Genomic DNA, 21,823 nt, shown 5'->3' with positions numbered 1-21,823 from the left:
TATTATGTGGATAATCATTCTCTGTGGGACAATGTACATTCTATTAAAAGTATGAGTGAGAAAAGATGACATATTTACCTTGCTGGATTGAAACAAATGCTGGAAAGAAAGGAAATCTCCAAACTTAAAGGGGTAGATGTAAGTCATCAGCTACCTGATTGTTTCACAAAAAGAAATGCTAGTACAAAGAAATAGTTAGGGGTGCTAGAGGAGGGGTGTCTTGCAATACTTTGTACCCAATATGGAATTTATTTTGATTTATTTTGAAATGTTCTTTGAGCAGGTTAATAATTTGTACATAATATGGAATTTATTTGGAAATGTGTTATGAAAGTACTTCCATTCTTTTATATTTTATAAAGATTCATATTTTAAAATTGTGGAAATGGATTCCTTTGGAGGACTGACATGATTACATAGATGCTGGACTTTTTTTTGGGAGGACTTTGGGACTTGGGGGATCAGAAACACACTTACTGGAACTCACATGTCTTCAGCTAAGTAAACAGCAAGAGCCTTGGTGACGAGGGGGAGTTGTTTACAGAGAGGTGACACGTCAAGATTTATGGTGGTCAAGAGTTGGTTTCATTGTTCATGAAACATTGTTATTGTTTTGAGTCAGTTGGTGGTCAGCCTGCTGAGAAGATACCAGCTCATCCTTTCTCCACCTCTCTGAGAAACCCTTTGAATTGAGTGTATGGATTGAAACCCCCGATGCCGCATTTCTCCTGGAAATCCTGCCAGACTAATCCTCAATATCGCCTGAAGAGAACTGCTCCAAAAAGATCCCAGCGACAGCTGTGTACACATATTTGGGATACCAGAATAAAGGGACAAATGATATAATTCCATATCTTCTCCTTTTCCTTCAAGGATTAACAAGTATTTGGCCAAAGTATTTCTTTTGTCTTTTTTGTAAAGAGATCTCTGCACAGAAAACTTTTTTTCTTTAACTGTTGTGTGTGTGTGTGTGTGTTGGGCTAATCTAAAAAGGAACTTTCATATTTCAATCTGTGTGTTCGTGCTTTGCATCTTTATTGACTAAGTCTTAGTTTGTAATTTTTTTGTTTATTAATGAAATCTGGTTGGTGGAGTATATAATTGGCTCTATCAGTAACTGGGTAAACATTTAAATATATGTTGTGTCCCATGGAGAAGTGGAACTAGAGGTAGACAGTGCACTCCTCCTGCCTCAGTTGTAACATATGTTTGAGCATGTTGAACCACAGTGTATTATAAAAGAAAGAAGGGAATCTGTTAATCTGTTAATTGTCTATCAACTGTTTGATTATATGCAGGTGGAGGCTGTTAATTGGGGTCTTACTTCAGCACTTATGAACAGGCTCCAGAAGCTGGCCGAGCGCGTCTACCCTGAGGCACAGTGTGGCTTTCGTGCAGAGAGATCGACTATTGACATGCTGTTCTCCCTTCGTCAGATACAGGAGAAATGCCGTGAACAACAGATGCCCCTCTACATTGCTTTCATTGATCTCACCAAAGCCTTTGACCTCGTCAGCAGACGTGGTCTCTTCAGACTACTAGAAAAGATCGGATGTCCACCAAAGCTACTAAGTATCATCACCTCATTCCATGACAATATGAAAGGCACAATTCAACATGGTGGCTCCTCATCAGAGCCCTTTCCTATCCTGAGTGGTGTGAAACAGGGCTGTGTTCTCGCACCCACACTTTTTGGGATTTTCTTCTCCCTGCTGCTTTCACATGCGTTCAAATCCTCTGAAGAAGGAATTTTCCTCCACACAAGATCAGGGGGCAGGTTGTTCAACCTTGCCCGTCTAAGAGCGAAGTCCAAAGTACGGAAAGTCCTCATCAGAGAACTCCTCTTTGCTGACGATGCTGCTTTAACATCTCACACTGAAGAATGCCTGCAGAGTCTCATCGACAGGTTTGCGTCTGCCTGCAATGAATTTGGCCTAACCATCAGCCTCAAGAAAACGAACATCATGGGGCAGGATGTCAGAAATGCTCCATCCATCAATATTGGCGACCACGCTCTGGAAGTGGTTCAAGAGTTCACCTACCTAGGCTCAACTATCACAAGTAACCTGTCTCTAGATGCAGAAATCAACAAGCGCATGGGCAAGGCTTCCACTGCTATGTTCAGACTGGCCAAGAGAGTGTGGGAAAATGGCGCACTGACACGGAACACAAAAGTCCGAGTGTATCAGGCCTGTGTCCTCAGCACCTTGCTCTACGGCAGCGAGGCCTGGACAACGTATGCCAGCCAAGAGCGACGTCTCAATTCATTCCATCTTCGCTGCCTTCGGAGAATACTTGGCATCAGGTGGCAGGACTATATCTCCAACACAGAAGTCCTTGAAGCGGCCAACATCCCCAGCTTATACACACTACTGAGTCAGCGGCGCTTGAGATGGCTTGGCCATGTGAGCCGCATGGAAGATGGCAGGATCCCCAAAGACACATTGTACAGCGAGCTCGCCACTGGTATCAGACCCACCGGCCGTCCATGTCTCCGTTATAAAGACGTCTGCAAACGCGACATGAAATCGTGTGACATTGATCACAAGTCGTGGGAGTCAGTTGCCAGCATTCGCCAGAGCTGGCGGGCAGCCATAAAGACAGGGCTAAATTGTGGCGAGTCGAAGAGACTTAGTAGTTGGCAGGAAAAAAGACAGAGGCGCAAGGGGAGAGCCAACTGTGCAACAGCCCCAACAAACAAATTTCTCTGCAGCACCTGTGGAAGAGCCTGTTACTCCAGAATTGGCCTTTATAGCCACTCCAGGCGCTGCTTCACAAACCACTGACCACCTCCAGGCGCGTATCCATTGTCTCTCGAGATAAGGAGGCCCAAAAGGAAGCAGACACTTACTGAGACTGGTGGAGGGTTTGAGTGAGGAGCTACATGTTTGTAATCCTTTTACTCTGTACAGCAAATGTAAAACTGAGTAAAGATAGGCTCCAGCATTCTCCTTCTATAACAAGCTTTCTGGAGTTTAACGTCAGAGATGTTGCTTATCGAGGCTGAAGAGCCCTACCTTATCAAAACAATCATCATAGCTCTTCCATCCAACATTTGAATCCACTGATAGAAATGATTTTGTCTCTCTCTGGGTAAGAAAGCATATCTCTGCTCAAGGTTCAAGGGAACTCTAAAACTTTCTCCAGAAGTGTTCAATCACCACAGAATTACTTCAATCACACAATAAACCAGAATGTTGCTGCTACCACCATCCTGGGCAGTATCTCCCAATCTCACCTCCATCTTCAACCAGACAAAAGCAAAATACTGCAGATGCTAAAAATCTGAAATAAAAACAGAAAATGCTGGAAATACTCAGGAGGTCTGGCACCATCTGTGGAGAAAGAAACCGAGTTAATGATTCAGGTCTGTGACCTCTCATTAGTTCTGCTGTAAAGTCATCAATCTGAAACATTAACTCTGTTTCCTCACTCCATAGATGCTGCCAGATCTGCTGAGTATTTCCAGCATTTTCTGTTTTTATTCCATCTTCACCAGGCTAGTTTATATATAAAACGAATGCTTGGAAGATTAGGAAATACGTTCGCAAAAGGCAAGGGGTAATGGAGGGAGGGAAGGCAGTGGAGTGCTGGGAGAGCTGGAGTCCATCCCAATCCTGTTATATAATTCACTAGTCCCTTTACTGAACTGTGCCAAGGAAGTTTGGAGCATCAGGCAGCTTGAACAATTGACAGAGACCACATGTGGGCCATTCAGCACTCAGGGCTAAGGGCTGGGATGGGCTTTGAACAGGATTGACTTGAGGCAGCTCAAACTCAGGTAGGGTGTAAACAGCAGGGACTTCAAAATGATCCAGGTGGGACAGTGAGCTTGTGGCAGTGACATATTTAAAATTAAATGAGTGCATATTAACAGGAGTATCCCTATGTTAACTATTGTTACCTATGTTAACTTGAGAGTTTCGAAGAATGAGAGGTGATCTCATTGAAACCTATAAAATACTTAAAGGGATAGACAGGGTAGATGCAGTTAAGATATTTCCCCTGGTTGTGGAGTCTAGAACCAGGGGAAACAATTTCAAAGTAAGGGGGAAGCCACTTAAGACAGAGATGAGGAGACATTTCTTTACTAGACTGTTGTGAATCTTTGGAATTCTCTACCCCAGAGGGCTGTGGAAGCTCAGTCATTGAGTATGTTTAAAGCAGACTGATTTCTAAATACAAATGACATAAGGGGATATGAGTATAGTGGGGAAAAGGCATTGAAGTGAAAGATCAGCCATGTTCATATTGAATGATGGGGCAGGCTTGATGGGCCGAATGGCCTACTCCTGCTCCTATGTTCCTACTGGACTGAGACAGGCTCCAGAAAGATTTGCTAATGTGAATGGGGTAAGAAAAAGATGACAGGCAATTGCACTGTAACAAAAGGGGTAAATGAGATAGATGCATGGCACAGATGCTCATAGTTCATAGTTGGCACTCAGAACAGAAAAAAAAACTTGTTACATTTTATTTGAAAATTGGGTGGAATAGAGATGAGCTGAGGAATGTGTAGAGTAGGTATTGTTTGCATGTTATTTATTTTAAAGGGTACAAAATGGGAGCTAAGAGTGAGGTTTCTGTGCACTGTGCTTTCTTGCATATGTTGGCAAAGCTGGAGCACATCTAGGCAGGAGGTGCTGAGTCCTGAAGTACTGGGAGATGTTGTACAAGAAACCTGGGCCATTCAGGGGAAAGTTGACAGAGTAATTGGCAAATGAAATGGGTGTGTCTATAGTTAGGTTTCTGCTATTTTTCTGAATTGTTGTATTTTATGTTACTATTATGTTGCACATTTATTTATAGAGCAATGGGTGAGGAAGTCACCAGCTGTACCTTGCATCTTTTTTCTGCTGCAATGTGATTGGTGATATTTTTCTTTGGGTGCAACATGATTGGGGAACATAATTAACGTTGGGGAGAAAGGTTTTGAATGGTATGATTGGTGAATAATGCAATTAGAAATTAATCAATAAGAGGAGAAAATACAGTTAACAATAAGGAAAAAGAGGGCATGTAAGCAATCAAGAATTTAAAAAAAATCGTCTGACTTTAATCCAGTTAATCACGGTCATGGAACTTACAAAGAAATCTTCATCATGAAAATGGTTGAATTTGGCCTTGGAAAAAAAATGAAAATACACATATTTCAAAATAAACCACAAAGATAAGTGCAAGCTGATGGCTGAGATACAATACGTTTTCACTTCAGACAGACTGACTACCCATCACTTTCAATTGCAGTATAATTTTTCTGAGTCAATCAGAATGCACAGTGAAATTTGATGCTTTTCAATTGTTTGAATGCCTTGTCTTAATTTGTTTCTGTCATCGAGCTTGTTGAACACTTGAGGACTGTAGGAGAAGCTGCAATAAATTACATTCTGCATCATAATGGTACATAAGACAAGTTAACTCTTAAAGTGAACTTGAATCCGATCAAAAATGATAACTAAATTGGTACACATCAAGTGTAAGAAAGCTTGCTTCTCTTATTGTTTCACTTGGAACAGTTCCATCCAAAACAGCATGCATCTCGTTGACTTTCACTTAAGTGTAGATGTGAAAAACCTGCAGAGTGCTGGACAGTTAGCGCCCGGATTTTTAACTGTATACAAGTAAATGGGTTTTATGTGTGTTAAATTCTTACCCCTTTGTATTTGTGCAGTTTTAATTGCAATCCCAAGCTTTATGGAAAGTGGTGGATTGGTCAAGTATCTGAACTGATGTATTGCTTCAATTGTAAAAAGCTAGGTTACATTATTTAATTGTTACAAGAACATAACATAAGAAATAGGAGCAGGAGTGGACCATATGATCCCTCGAGTCTGCTCCGACATTCAATACAATCATTGCTGATCTTCTGCCTCAACTTCACTTTCCTGCATGTGCTCAATATCCCTTGATGCCCCGAGAGATCAAGAATCTCTCTATCCCAGCCTTGAATATATTCAACAATGGAGCATTCACAACCCTCTGTGGTAGAGAATTCGAAAGATTCACAGTCCTTTGAGTGAAGAAATTTCTCCTCATCTCAGTTGATTGACCAGTAAATCCTGAGGCTGTGCACCCTTGTTCTAGATTATCCAGCCAGAGGAAAAAGCCTTTCAGTATCTACCCTGTCAAGCCCCCTCAGAATCTTGTATATTTCAACGAGATCGCCTCTCATTCTTCTAAACTCCAGAGTGTAGAAGACCAATTTACTCAGCCTCTCATCATAAGACAATCCTCTCATCCCAGGAACCAATCTAGTGAACTTTCGTTGTACTGCCTCCAAAGCAAGTATATCCTTCTTTAGATTTGGAGACCAAAACTCTGCGCAGTGCTCTAGGTGTGGTCTCACCAAAGCCCTGTATAATTGTAACAGGACTTTCTTGTTCGTGTACTCCTTGTACTGCTTCAAAAGTGCATACTTTTACAAATGCTGGATTTTGTAGTATGGCTAAGTTTTAAAAGCTGTGATCTTTAATGCAGTGTAAAATGGACATATGGAGGAAACATGTGACCTCAAAATCTGCCCTGAGACAAGGCAGGGGTCTTGGTTACCATGAGAACAAGGAACGCAGATCAAAGACCCTTTTGAAAGCAAGGTATAAGGTTGTAACACACAAAGGACAATGAGGTTCACTCTCCCAGACTCTCAGATTGTAAACAGGGAGCCAGGTGCTCTAAAATGCAGATTTGAGTTGCTATTTCTAATGCCTGGAAACAAAGGAAGGCCCAAGTGGTTTTGCTATGGTCAGACTTATGGTCTCTGAGAATTGTCAAAGGCAAATGACTATTGATTTTTGATCTGGATAAATTTGAAAGGCTTTCCTAGGTCTGGGTACTAAACAAAAGAAACAAAGACCAGCAGTCAGTCTAAAGAGAGAGAGAGAGAGAGGGAGCCCAGTGGGCTGTTTTTCTGGGAACCATCTGCTCTCAGGTTACTGATACAGCAAAAGGCTACTAAGATATGAACCCAGTTTGAAGGCTCAAGGTTTGCGGAGGAGCAAAGACCAACGGGGTTACGAGAGATTGCCTTATTAACGGAAGTCCAGTTGAATTTGCTCAGAGGAATTGAGTGAAGAGAATGTTGGCTTTGAGAAGAACACTGGGAAATCCAACTTATTGCAGCTGGGAGGAGCTTGGGACTTTTAATTGCAAGGATACCGTTTCGTTGAGAACACTTTGCAATGTATAAACGTAGTTTGGGGTATTCAAGTATGTTAATTAGTTAATGGGAAATACCTTTCTCTGTAATTTAGTGTATTAGCTATCTACTAAGTACTGTTTAGTTAATGTTGATTTTTAGTTCTGTAAAAGTCTTATGTTACGAACAGGTGAGAAAGAGGTCGAGGGTTCTCTTTCAGCCTTTACCTGGTCTTACTGTAACAGGGTTTAATTTTAAACACATTGTGTTTTGAGCACCCCCTTGATGAATCCTTGTTCACCACTTTCCACTTATAAGGCAAAGAAAGCAGCACAAACAGGCTTTCTCAGGTTTAAAGAAGAAAAGTTGAAATTTATTAAACTTAAACTCTAATTCGGTGAACGCCTCCGGATACATGACACGCCCCATGCTAGCATGCATACGCGATACACATGCAAATAGAGACAGAAAAGAGAAGAAAAATAAAGTGGAAAAGAGAAGAAAAATAAAGTGGAAAAGTTTGAGGCAATATCTGAAGAGTTGTTGTTACAGCTCTTCGAGCTCACTGTAGAGTCCTTGATTGTAGGTAGATCCTGCTTTTTGTTGGGCCCCAGTATTCTTCTTAGATTAGATTATTATAAGATTAAGATTAGAGATACAGCACTGAAACAGGCCCTTCGGCCCACCGAGTCTGTGCCGACCATCAACCACCCATTTATACTAATCCTACAATAATCCCATAATCCTACCAAACATCCCCACCTGTCCCTATATTTCCCGACCACCTACCTACTAGTGACAATTTATAATGGCCAATTTACCGATCAACCTGCAAGTCTTTTGGCTTGTGGGAGGAAACCGGAGCACCCGGAGAAAACCTATGCTAAAGCTTGTTCACTGTAGGAGACTTTTCTCTCTTGGGGTTCATGTATCTTAAATGGATTCAGAGGCTTGTGAGAAACAGATGAGAGCAGACAGGAGAGATCTTCTCAGTCCAGGAGCAAACAGACTTTCTGAATTCAAACTCTCTGTGGCCAGTTCAAAAGAAAAACCCTGGAACAGCCAGGTGGTCATGTGACCAGCAGGTTTAACCAGTCCTGGCCCTTGTGGATTGTATCCTCCTTAGCAGGCCCTGGAATGCGCTTCCTCACCTTCGATGTCTGTTAGTAAGTAAATGTTTTTTTCAGCCGCGGCTGATCTGTTTAACGAGTCATTTCCTCGCTCCAGCAACAGTTAAAAATCCAATGTTCAGGACAAAACTGATGTGCCTCATTCTTGGCAGGTGCGGGCCTAGCATGACAATTAAAGCATGAAATCTTGTTGTGTAATTCTTTAATCGGTCTGGGAAGTTCATATCTCTTGGTTTAATGTTAGTATTCTCGACTGAGGTTGTAACAATACACATAACAAATAAGGTATGATAATGTCAAAAATGGTATAAAGAGACAAAGAAAAAAGGACTACAAATGACTTACTGAAAATGTACTCCGAAAGGCCGAATCCATACAATACAGAAACTGTCTAAACTGATTTTATCTATTAGCTAATTCTCATTATATTTCTTTTTACCATCAAGGAAAGCGATTGATTTAATCCTGACAGCATATGAGTATTATCTTCATATATTTGGGAACACAAAAGCCAATTTTGCCAAATAAGAACTGTAATCCTGGGAAGTGAACTTCACTGTTATGTTATAATGTTACATTCAATGGAACCAACTGAGGTTTTGTTGCAGAATTGAATAATGCAGAACTGAGCAGACTAAGGCTGTGATTATTCAAGTGTCAAATTAGGAATCACATATAAAACCCCTAGATATAAATTTAAATCCAAATCTATTTCTCCAACAGTACGTGTTAGGTTCTGTTTGATGTAGTTAACACATTGACACAGAATGACCTTGAGCATATTTTGCAATATCTATTGCCATATCCATGTTGAAATTGGGCAATAAAATATTTACTGTTAATGTACAAAATTAAAGAATTCAAAGCACAATTGTAATGACAAATATACACATTACAGGGTGGTTACTTTGGCTGGACTGCAGAGCAGCATTCCATCTCAGCAGTCCAAATAACAAAATTGTCACTTTGGCAATATCTGTGCTGTGCTCCATAGTGATTTGAGCGGTGGCATGGATTTGTTGTATTTGTATTCAGCTGCTACAAGTTGGGATAGGGGAAGTTGGGGGGGACGGTTAATCCGATTTATCAGCCATAGATATATAGAGTATTCCGATACAATCCAACAGCCATGCTTCATTTTCTCGGGACCCTCAAAGAAACTGGGGCAACATAAAGCATCATGACAGCTCCATGGATACTGACCATTAACATGTAGCATCATATTTCTGTCGTCAGATATCAGCTGGATGTTTGAGGAGTGGAATCTGTTCCTGCTCATACATGAATTCAGGTTGATGTGTGGAAGATTCATATCCACATTGGTGCCATTTATATGTCCGAGATCCTTGGGAAATCAGCTCCCAATAAAAGCTAGATACCCTCTCCAGTCAGTGTCTCCTTTTCAGTGGTGCAGTTATGAAGCTAGTTCCTTTGTCAAACATGACCTCAGTCACTTTAGAGAAATATGTATTGCAGACAGGCTTATCTGGCCAATGTTCCTTGCAGTGACCCGAAAGGTCCCCATAACATTAAATCTTCATGCTATTGTGATATACATTACTATGGGAAGAACAATCTCACTCCTCAAGAGTATTTGTAAATCAGCTTGCAGCAGGTTACTCAGTCACTCTGCAGTGATGCAGTTCATTCTCATTCATTGAAATCCCAGATCATAAAATTCTGCAAATGTAAATAGAGTGCCTCATTTCATAACCTGTATCCACCCATAGCAAGGTGTTAATATCAGTGGAGTCTCATAATATCAGAGCTGAGGTTATAATGAGATTTAGTGTTACAGGGATAAGTACTGACAAAGAAGTCAAATGTTCTATGGGAGGGAACTTGGTCCAGCCTAGATTTTCGGATTGGGCGTGATTACGAACAGAAGTACAATGATTCTCACGATGTTGATGCTTTCAGCCCGGACCCGGCCATCATTTCCAGAGTCAACCTCATATCAATATCCAGATGTTAGAAATGCCTCAGATGGAGGGGGATGAAGGTTGGGGGCAGGTGGTGGTGAGAATTTGTGCAGGGGAGGATTTAAAGCTCTACAGTAACACAAAGAAGCATGCATTCTCTGATTTGTTTTTACTACACTTGTGCTACTTATTTTGCTAAAAATGCCTCTTAGGTCAGTTGGAAGACAGAGAGCCCCCCATTTTTCTCAGATGTAGCTGTTGAAATCCTGTTTCCAAAGATCAGGCACAGGAGAGAGGCCCTGTTTGGCACCCCACATTGTAGGAGAGAGGTCATCAGGAAGATCAGAGAGGGGGAGGTAGGAGGGCATGTGACAGTTTTGAGTTCTGCTTCTTTTCCTTCTCTTTGTTGTACCAGATGATGAAATCCTCCCGTCATTCCTTCTCCTCAAAGTGGCACATGAATTACACTTCTCAGGAGACTATTGCAATCATTTGACAGTGGCAGTTTTTGATTAGCAGAATAGCTAATAGCATTAGACAGTTTTCTGGAAGTTGTCATTTAAAGCAGGCCAATATGCCAGCAAGCTTTGACCTAGAAATGGAAATCCCTGGATGGCTTCTGAGAAACCTTGACTATCTCAGACTACAAGTGTGGTTTCCCAGGACACAAGCTGAACAATGATATAATGATTTTTTTTATTGAAGTGGAGAGTAATATTTGAGCACAAATGTGGCTTACAGCCAATAATGTGTTGTCGGTCGCATGCTCTTGAGACTGCTGCTGTTCCTTTTGCTGTTCATGAGTATTCCTCTTCAAGGGTCTCCATAATCTGGCTTCTTAGTATGACAAAAGTTGTGCAGCATGGAGTATGGTCCTTGAGACCCCAGTAAGACTATATTGCAGGACGTTTTCAGACTGATCAACATCCCTGAAGCACAATTTCAACATTACAATGGTATGCACAATTATTACCTTCCTATTTGATTAAAAGATTTTATTATATCATTGTTCAGCTTGTGTCCTGGGAAACCATGCTTGTAATTTGAGATAGTCAAGGTTTCTCAGAAGCCATCCAGAGATTTCCATTTCCAGGTCAAAGCTTGGTGTCATGTGGGCCTGCTTTAAAATTAAAGCATTATGACAACTTCCAGAAAAGTGAACCTCTACTTGCAGAATGCAATTCTGCTGGTCAGAAAAAACTACACATTGAGACTGTGGAATCCTTTCCCGTGGGTGACTTTGAACAAGGGAGCACGTTTGGCCAAGTGGATGCAATCTAATAACGGCTGAATTTTACCGTGAGTGTCGGGAACTCAACATTGGGACCATTTGCCTGCACTTCTTGACAGCGTGCCCACTGGCATAAGTTTACAGGAGTTGGCATACTAATTAGCAACCAAACTGTTCGCCATCCAAGTAAGGATGGCAGACAGAACAGGGACGCGAGTGGGTCAATAGAGGGATTTGAAGGAATGACTGGCTGGCAGCCCACTAGGAGAGGTGAGCGCTACTGTGGAAGAGGGAGACCTGGGGGCGTCTCAAAATGCAGGTGCTCGCAAAAGGGTCCAGAGGGAGTAATGAAAAACAAGGCCCAGAACTGTGAGGGAGCTCAATGTGGAGGGGGAACCCCTCCACAAGAACGAGTTCCGATGTGATTGCATCCCTTTGAGCCATGTGTCACCCGGCATTTGGAGCAGCCTCTGATGGCCCTCTGGCCTCCTGCCGAGAGGCCGCCTCTGAAGCATTGCCTGGTTCCTGACACAGCGTGGGCGGGGGGGGGGGTGTTCAAGGGGGTACCTGTGGGACACGAGCAAACTTGCATCACTCTCAGAAAATGGCCCTCAATTGAGGCCTTAATTATTTTGATCATCTGCCCACCTCTAGCTAGTGGGTTGCTGATTCCAAAGGCAGCCCAGCCCTGAGAAACACGCCTGGAGATGGGACCGTGTCAGCAAGTCAAAATGATAGGAATTTTCACTATTTTCCCAGAACCCCAACTCCAAATCCACCTCCGCAGGGCCAGGAAAAAGTACCCTAAGAGTGCTTGGATTTTCTGGAATTCTACCACTACGTAAATGGGAATGGAAGTCTTGCAAAAAATGATCCACAGGCAGATGGAAAATCATTGACAATAGCAGAGCAAAACAGAGCATCAAAGTCAAGTCAGAAATAAGATTTCTGGAAATCTTACAAATATAGCTGCCAGGCTCCACCTCTTTCTTTTGTATAGCACCTAACATTCGTAGATGCTCATTTAATGCAAGTTATAATAGAAATGAGACAGAACAACATAATGTAAAATGTGACAGATAATATGACTAGATTGTTACTGTCTCATTTGCGCATGCCAACCCAAAAAAGGGGTTAGCACTTTGCTGGCCGCCAGAAATGACAGTCAGAGGTGACTGGAAGTTGTAGCCTGTAGGGTTAACTGTTCTGGAATTTTGCCTGGTTTCATTTGGGGATCAGGAAATATATGTGTAGACCTTTCTGTTAGTGGATTAAATAACATATGAATCAAGGAAGACTTTACATGGTGCATGGAATGAGGAGGCTCAATACATCAAATAGGCTTTTATCATTCTACGCTTTTTTGTTTCTTTTCAAAAATAATGACAAGTGTGGAAGCATTCCCATTGTACTCCATTTGCTGTCATACACTTGACTTCCTAATTTTCTCAAGATCTTTGTTATTTTACTATCTTTCCCTTAAATAATATATATAACATTATAGCTAGAGTTAATCTACCACATGCCAGACATCACACATCAAACACTTTGTAACAGATGCTAAACCAAAACAATCTTAAAGAATGCCAGAATTGACCTGGAGACTGAAATTTACAAGTACTTTCCAATCTGCAAAGTTCTCTGATCATAACAATGATTAAACTCTGGTCGGACCTTTTGTATTGTAATTGTTTTGTCTTTATGTTGTTGTCTGATTCCCAGATGTTGGAAAGAATCACACTTTAAACTTAGAAAAGGCTGGAGTCAGTCTTGTTTATTTCAGCACAATGCTCTGTGCTGTAGAACCTGATTCAACTAGTTCTTGTGTTACATATAACATGACTCCTCAATGCAGCCGTGAATGTGGCCCCCTACTGGAACACTTACACATAACAACTAGTTCCCAGCTAATTAGTTCCTAACACTTTACAGATAGTATAACAATATATTACATATATAACGTCCCTCTTTCTTTAAAACATAATGCCCCTATATCAATATAAGTGTCAATATAAATTTAAAAAATTATCATCCGACTTGTGGAAATAACCTGAACCCCTTTTTTAGAGTCTTTTATAGCGTGTATTTTTTAAAAAATTATTCATGGTATCGCTTGGGTGGTAAGATGTTGTGCCTCCATCTTGTAGATTTGGCATTTGTTGCTCTCAGTGGTGAGTTGCCATGCTGTACAGGTGATGTCGAGTCACTTGCTGGTGATGTTGTTAATGTTGTCTTGCTGGATCGACCCTGCTGCCTGTCTCTTGGCTTAACTGAAGGCTAGCCATTTGGGAGGTCAGAGTCTTCATCTGTCTGCTCTATGTAGTGGCTTTATATAGTCTGGCAGTGACTACAGCCTGCGATATTGTGAGCTTGTCCTGTCCGATTAGAGATTTCTGTACTTCAGGATGTGTAGAACCCCAAATGAGCTGATCTATCAGCCGTTCATCTGTGTCCTTAAATTTAGATTTTCTGGCTGCATTTTTCAATCTTGCTACAAAATTGTCAATAGGCTCACCTAGTTCCTGTCTGAGGCCTTGAAATTCATATCGGTATATCCGATGATTTGGTTTTGGCTGGAGATGGGTGCTGAATCTTCAAAACTTTTGTCTGGGTTTCTGCTGTCCTTTTCACTTAGGTCTGCCGGCCACTGCGCAGAAGATCATGGAGGGCCCTCAAGATCTAAGTTAAGTGTATGTAAATTAATTAATTTTATTGATTTGAATATTCAAATTGTGGTCCTGTTGCCCAGCGTTGGGCGGACCGTCATGGAGCCTCACCACCGCTGGGAGGATTGGGCCAGGCCCTGCCGGCATCGAGGCCCGTGGCAGGCCTCATCCAGAGCCATCTTCAAGGGCCCCCACCACAGATCATGACATTGACAGCTTCTTAAAATCCAGCCCGATGGGCCAAATGGCCTCCTTCTGTGCTGTAGACATTCTATGATTCTATGAAGACAGAGTTGAGGTGGAGTGCCTGTAAAGCGATGTGTGTGCAGTCAATGGTACCCACACTATGGGGAAGACTGCAATCCTAGTGAAGCTACATGCTAGCTCCACCTGCTTCTCACTGGTGTCATGCAGACCCTCCCCACCTTCCAAGAATGAGGCATATTAATTTTGACATATGAACATTGATTTTAAACTGCTGCTGGAGTGAGGAAATGACATGTTAAACAGATCAGACGTGGCTGGAAAAACTTTTCCACTTTATTTCTTCTGTTCTTTTCTGTCTCTATCTGCATGTGTGTATCGCATATGCATGCTAGCATGGGTGCGTTGCATATCCATAGGTGTTTACAGAACTAGAGTTTACATTTAATAAAGTTCAGCCTTTTTTCTTTAAACCTAAGAAAACCTGTTTGGCTAGTTTATTTGCCTTATATTTGGAAGCTAGTGAACAAGGATTCACTAAGGGGGGGGGGGGGGTGCTAAACCAACAGTGTGTTTAAAAATTAAAGCTTGTTATGGTAAGACTAGGTGAAGGCTGAGGGGGAACCCTAGACCCCTTCCTCACCTGGTCGCAACACTGGCAAGAGAAAATGAAATCTGGTTAGCTTTAAATGAATAGAGAACCTCAGTGACCTCCCTTTCGCAACAGTGAGAGATGTTGCAAATATCTTCAGCTCCAGCTTGGAAGGAACCAGATGCATAAAAGTTCATGGCCAGGGTCACCTTCAGTCACCGGTGATGTGGTCCTTGCCCTGCGCTGAGGTTACAATTATTGGTACATTGTTCATCCCAGAGGTTCAGGTAAGAGAACTGTTCCCGGAACACACTGGGCAGATATGGTTCCTGCTGAAAGCCCTTCTCTCCTTCCTCCTCCTCCATCTTCCAGCAGCTTGTCCTGCTCTGTGTAACCTCTGTTCATTCTCCTGGTCAGGCTATATTCCAAGGGGTGTGCCTAAAAGTGCACCATGTCTGGGAACAACTGGTTTGTGCAGAACCTTGAAGTCAACAAAATGTCCCTCAGCACCTGCTACAGCAGTCCCTGTAGACTTTTGCAACTTGACACAACTTTAAAAAAAGCACAAAAGACTTGTACAATCTCAGCAACAACCAGAAGAAATCAATCAGAAACTAACCTGAAAGTAGCTGATGATCCCTTTAAATAGCACCGTGGGGTGTCCTTCCCGCTGCTGAATGTGTGTTTAGCTATGCAAAGTTAAGAGAGGGCTTTGGCTGGAGCATTAAGCTCCAATGTGGAACTGCTGGCATCCTGGCTGACATCATGTTCTGCCTGCTCTGCATACTTCTGGCGGACATTCACTGCACAGTTGCTAATGTCTGCATCAATATGGTGTCAGGTGGGATTTGCCGCACTAATGTGCACACGTGTGTGCCACGGACGTCAGTTTGGAGCTCTACAGGCACAAGTCACACCCAAAATCATGGCGCTGATGAGCCCAATTTCTCACCCATTTTGCTGCACTAGTTTTGATACATTAGTCTACTAGAGAAAATGCAACTTAATAAGGAAGCTTCCCTTCTCGACTGCTTCAGTTTATATCAGTTTCTAGAGGAAAGATGGCAGACAAATTAGATGGCAAGTAACAAAACTTTGTTCGATCATCTTACAAAAGAGGATTTGGGAACAAAGCACTATTGCCAACATATCTCCCCTCACACATTTATACTGGCACACAGATGCAACAATCAAGGAGAAATGCTTCCCCTCAGATAGTAACCAGTCTAGTAAAGAAAAGTTAGCATAACAAGAACTGGTAAAGCACTGAATGATACTGTGCATGACAATTGCAAGCTTGACTATTACTTTCTTTGTGCAATATAAGTCAATTGCAACATGCTATACTTATATCTTGATATATTTGGTAAGTATTTTTAATGAGCCTGAATTCAGATATAAGTTGGGTAGCAAAAGATTAGTTGAATTAACTATCAAAGATTAGCTAGAACTCAGGGATGAAAAAGAAACAACATTTTAGTTACCCTACTTGGACACAGATTTGATGATTGTAATCTGCTGGTGACAGATAGATTTTGAAGTAATGAGGAAAATATGTTTTCAATCTGTTAACCATGTAACATGGGCATCAAACACTATATATTCTCAATACACTATGGAAAAGAAGCTGGTTGGTAATAATGAACTATCTCAAAACAAGCTGATAAAGTTTTGTTAATTTTTTAGTTTATAGATTGTAAAAAAAAAATTACAGTTATTCTATGAAGTAGACCAAAGCAAGCAAGTAACAATGTGTCCAAATGTTAAATCAAACATAAGTAAAAAGTTATGGGCAACATTCCAGATAAACCTACATTCATCTCCGGTTTCAAACTCAAACTTCTGACTGTAACTGCCATATCCAGCTGCAGTCCGGGCACGGATCTGAAATACATATTTCGTAGCATGCTTCAGTCCATTAATGATTACACTGGAAGATTTGGACCTTGTAGAGGAGTAGCTGAGTTGTTCGTGTTCCTGCATGAAATTAAGGATAAATTACATGAAGATCAAAATAAAACCCACTGCTGATTAAATGGCTGCACAAGTCCAACATGTCTGACCATCACCCATCAACACCCAAAGCCATAGAAATGTAAACAAATTTATATATTTTTTTTGTAAATTTATTTGGGTGCATTTTCTGTTCATTAAGATCAGGGATGTCAGCACTTTGGAATAGGCCAAAATGTCAGTAACCACCACTTCCAGATATCACACAAAATAGATGTAAAGTGCCTTCTATGTATTCTCTGTGCTAGGTCCATATATATGTAATGTGCACAGGAAAGTTTCCCAATGTGCCTGGAAGAGCCCGAGAAGAGCATGTCTTCTTTGGGCCATCTCTTAGTGAGACTGATAATTTAGTGAATTGAATTTAATGCTAAACTTTTTGCAGCTTTGTACTATAGCTTCTCACAGGTAACTAGATTCAGGTGATAAACAATTTTTTAAAACTTAAAATCCATATGTCCATCAGGGAGATAAGACAGTGATCCCATCAGTGTGAGCTAGATACAAATCCAAGTGACAGAAGTGAAGGAATGCTGCTCAAATCCAATATGCAATCCAGTTGTCAACATTAATTAATTTAATTGGAATCTATAACTACTTTCAACTACTTCTGCTAAACAATTAATGGCCTTTAAACTCTGAAATGGGCATAATCACTTATGAAAGAAAAGAAAGAAAAATACTGCGGATGCTGGAAATCTGAAATAAAAACAGCAAGTGCTGGCAATATTCAGCAGGTCAGGCAGCATTTGTGGAGAGAGAAACAGAGTTAACATTTCAGGTCTGTGACCTTTCAGCAGAACTGGCAAAGGTTAGAAATAGTAATTCAGTCCAGAGAGCTTTTTGGGGAACACCTCCACTCAGTCTGCAAGCATAACCCCAAGCTTTCGGTTCCTGGCCATTTCAATTCAGCACCCTGCTCTCACACCCAAATTTCTGTTCTTTGCTGCAGTGTTCCAGTGAACATCAACGCAAGCTCGAGGAACAGTACCTCATTTTCCATTTAGGCACTCTACGGCCTTCCGAGCTCAACATTGAATTCAATAATTCCAGAGCATGAATTGCCCTTTTTATTATTATTTTATTTTTAACCATTTGCCTGCCTTAAACTTGGTTTTTCATGTTTGTGCTTTTGGACAGGGCCGCTCATTATTCTGACGTTAACACTCTCTCTGGACTAATGGTTTGTCTTTCACCACATCATTAGCACTCCCTTTGCCTTTGTCCCATGACATCTCTGTCATCTAATCTCTCCTGCCCTATCACACACCTTCCCTTTTGTTCTCTTGCCCCCACCACCAATTCACTTGCTTAAAACCTATTACATTTCTACCCTTTGTCAGTTCTGATGAAAGGCTGGGGTATTGCGTGCAGTTCTGGTCACCGCATTATAGGAAGGATGTGGAAGCTATGGAAAGGGTGCAGAGGAGATTTACTAGGATGTTGCCTGGTATGGAGGGAAGGTCTTACGAGGAAAGGCTGAGGGACTTGAGGTTGTTTTCGTTGGAGAGAAGGAGGAGGAGAGGTGACTTAATAGAGACATACAAGATAATCAGAGGGTTAGATAGGGTGGATAGTGAGAGTCTGTTTCCTCGGATGGTGATGGCAAACACGAGGGGACATAGCTTTAAGTTGAGGGGTGATAGATATAGGACAGATGTCAGAGGTAGTTTCTTTACTCAGAGAGTAGTAGGGGCGTGGAACGCCCTGCCTGCAACAGTAGTAGACTCGCCAACTTTAAGGGCATTTAAGTGGTCATTGGGTAGACATATGGATGAAAATGGAGGTCAGATGGTTTCACAGGTCGGCGCAACATCGAGGGCCGAAGGGCCTGTACTGCGCTGTAATGTTCTAATTCTAATCTAGTCACAAACCTGAAACGTTAACTCTGTTTTTCTCTCCACAGATGCTGCCAGACCTGCTGAGTATTTCCAGCATTTTCTGCTTTTGTTTTATGAAAGAAGTGTATTTGCTTAAAGAACAAACAGCTTTTTGTTAATTTAGTGAGACAGAAGTAACATGTTTTACAAAAGGTCCTTTCACAACTGCCCATTAAAAACATAAGAAATAGGAGAAGGAGTCGGCCGTACAGTCCCTCGAGCCTGTTCCACCATTCAATAAGATCATGGCTGATCTGTGACCTCACCAACTATTACAGAATTCGTGTAAGTAGGCATTTTGTCCATCACATGCATTTTGTATGTATGAAAGATAAGTTGTTTTGACTGTCCAATGTGGATGTTCAACAGCAATTCCAGACTTTTCTCATTATAAAATAATCAGCAGTTGGGGGTGAGTGATGAGACTGGAAGCCAATTGCACGTCTCAGACATCATTTGAAGCCTAAAACTACAATATAACCTTGAGTTCACTCCTCTGTAACTACTGTCATAGATTCAGTGAGAATTATCTTGTAACCTGAGTTGAGCTGCTGCAGTCTGAAAGTATCCTGCCATCTGCACTGAGATTTAAGAGAAATGACATGCATACAAAATGGGATTGCTGGATATTTTTCATCTGTCTGTTCTTATGATTCAGTGCCAATGGATATGTTACATTTCCCTTCTTTGTGGCTCCTAGTTTATTAACAGCTGGAATAGAGTGAGAGATAGCTGATTTTCAATGTGTTTTTTGTTTGTTCTGTGTTATTTCAGTGGGGCTTTGGTAGCTAAAGAACTATTTGTAAAGCATCTCAGGAAGGGCTATGTCCCAAAAGTGTCTGTTTTCCTGGTGTTTGAGCTGACCAGCTATTGATGAACTAGAGGGCTTTGTGTGCATGTTATGGCTTTGCTGGTAACCTTGGGAAGCAATCTTCATTTTAATTCTCCAGAATTTGGGTTCAAATCATAAGACTTTCTTGTCCTGTATTACATTGGTCAGGGAGTGGAAGAGTTGTGAACAAGAGCCTGAACATTGAATGAATTAGAAGAACCAACCTGACAATGAAAACTATTTCTATTGCAATGGTGATATAGTGATGAATGATATCATTCTATGTTTGATAGGTTGCTTTATTACTGGTGGATTTCCCACAGTGTTATTCATGCAAAGTCAGATGATATACTATTTTACAATGACCAGAACTCTGTAGCATGTAATGTGTAACATATTATTCCGTTGCTAAGAAAATGTTTAACTCATCCTGTCACTTTCAGAGCACAAGGTCTAATATCTGTAAATGTGAGACCAAATTAGACATTAATTGTGGTTGAGGGAAGGTTGCAGGTTGGCAGGTGCTTGTAAATCTAGCTCTAGGAATGAATGACTTTCTTTCTCTTTTTTGATATATTTGGCACTTTAAAGTGTGATGGGTAAAGTGCAACAGATGTTATCGACTTAAAACTTAATAGAGGCTCTCCAGTTGCAGTGCTCATGATAAGCAGGCCAATAAATAATTTTAAAGGACAGGACCATTACACTGTCCTGTTGCTAACGTGCAGCAGTGCATAATTTAGTGTGTCCCTTTTAATGTCGCAAGGTATAATTGCTGGGATCTTCCCTTAATCAATTTGATACAGCTTATACTTTGCCAGATACCAGCCTTCCTACTTTTCACATAGGATTTTTCAATGAGATTACTCAAGTTAATTAGAATATATTTTGTGTTCACAAAGAAGTTTCTTTGCAACTGGCAATGGCTTTCTTTTTTTTATGTTTTTAAACTGTGACACAAATACAACAAAAACCACTTGTATTTATATAGCACCTTTAATGTAATAAAACATCCCAAGGCACTTCACGGGAACATTATGAAATAAAATTTGACACAAAACCACATAAGGAGATATTAGGACAGATGAAAAAAAGCTTAATCAAAGATCTAGGTTTTAAGGAGCATCTTAAATGATGAAAGAGAGGCAGAGAGATTTGGGGACGGTGGGGCTGCGGTGGGGGGGGTGGGGGGGGGGGGCGGAGACTCCAGAGCTTAGGGTCTTGGAAGCTGAAGGCAAGGCCACCAACAGTGAAGTGATTAAAATGAGAGATGTTCAAGAGGCTGGAGTTAGATGAGTGCAGATGTTTCGAAGGTTGTGGGACTAGAGGAGATTGCACAGATTGGGGTGGGGTGGGTGGGTAGGAGAACCTAGAGACATTTGAAAGCAAGGATGAGAATTTTAAAATGAGGCATTGCTTAATTAGGAGCCAATGTAGGTCAGCAAGCACAGGGGTGATAAGTGACTGGGACTTGGTGAGAGTTAGGACATGGGTAGCAGAGTTTTGGAATGACATCAAGTTTATGGACGATAGAACGTGGGAGTGGACAATGTATAATGGATACATCTCAAACCTTTCTACTTATATACATTGACATGTCAGTTGCTAATCTTTTAAAGTGGTTGGCACCACACATCTGAGGCAGGCAGCTAGCTAAAATCAGCTACTACTAGCTACTTCCAACTCAAAGCAGATTTCAATCTAATCCAAATGAAGTTAAAACAGTTAAAAATTAGCAGCTACCAGGGAACTGTATCAGTGCTGTAATCTTAGTGCTCACTGACGTATGTAAACTGCTAGATGCATGACTGTGGTGACATCATTTGTGTATATCCTCAGGTTCCTCCAATTAGATTATCGTCTTTTAATGATTCCCAGGTATCCTCTGCTGTGCAGATATCTAGGCTTGATATGGCCAACAGACGATTCTCCAACCAAGCCCAATAGCTTGGAGGTGATGCTACTGTTTAATAATCCAGTCTTCAATCTGTACTCTTGGTTAACATGGTGCCCCACTGGAAGCAGAGATTGATGAACTTAGCTTTGTAATCGTGTGAGAGATTTTACTTTCTGAAGCTTTCATACAATGCCAAAGTTAAGAGTAGGAGCAAAAGGAGGAACAGTCCACCTTTGAGCTGTGATTTAATGTTGAATTTATCACTGGTAACGACCTTCACTGGAACAGCCAATCACATCAACAGAAAACCAGGCACAGTTA

General features: G+C 41.3%; 1 protein-coding gene across 1 annotated transcript in view; it reads right to left on the bottom strand.

The window, feature by feature from the left end:
- epha6 (eph receptor A6) overlaps positions 1 to 21,823 on the bottom strand; it is an 888,039-nt gene that overhangs the window by 149,562 nt on the left and 716,654 nt on the right. The window contains exon 7 of the mRNA XM_068040607.1: positions 16,695 to 16,857. Coding sequence (XP_067896708.1) covers positions 16,695 to 16,857 — 163 coding nt within the window. The remainder of the gene's footprint in view (positions 1 to 16,694; positions 16,858 to 21,823) is intronic.

Source organism: Heterodontus francisci, chromosome 10 (assembly GCF_036365525.1).
Source record: "Heterodontus francisci isolate sHetFra1 chromosome 10, sHetFra1.hap1, whole genome shotgun sequence".
NCBI lineage: Eukaryota > Metazoa > Chordata > Chondrichthyes > Heterodontiformes > Heterodontidae > Heterodontus > Heterodontus francisci.
This window is presented reverse-complemented; position numbering and strand designations above follow the sequence as displayed.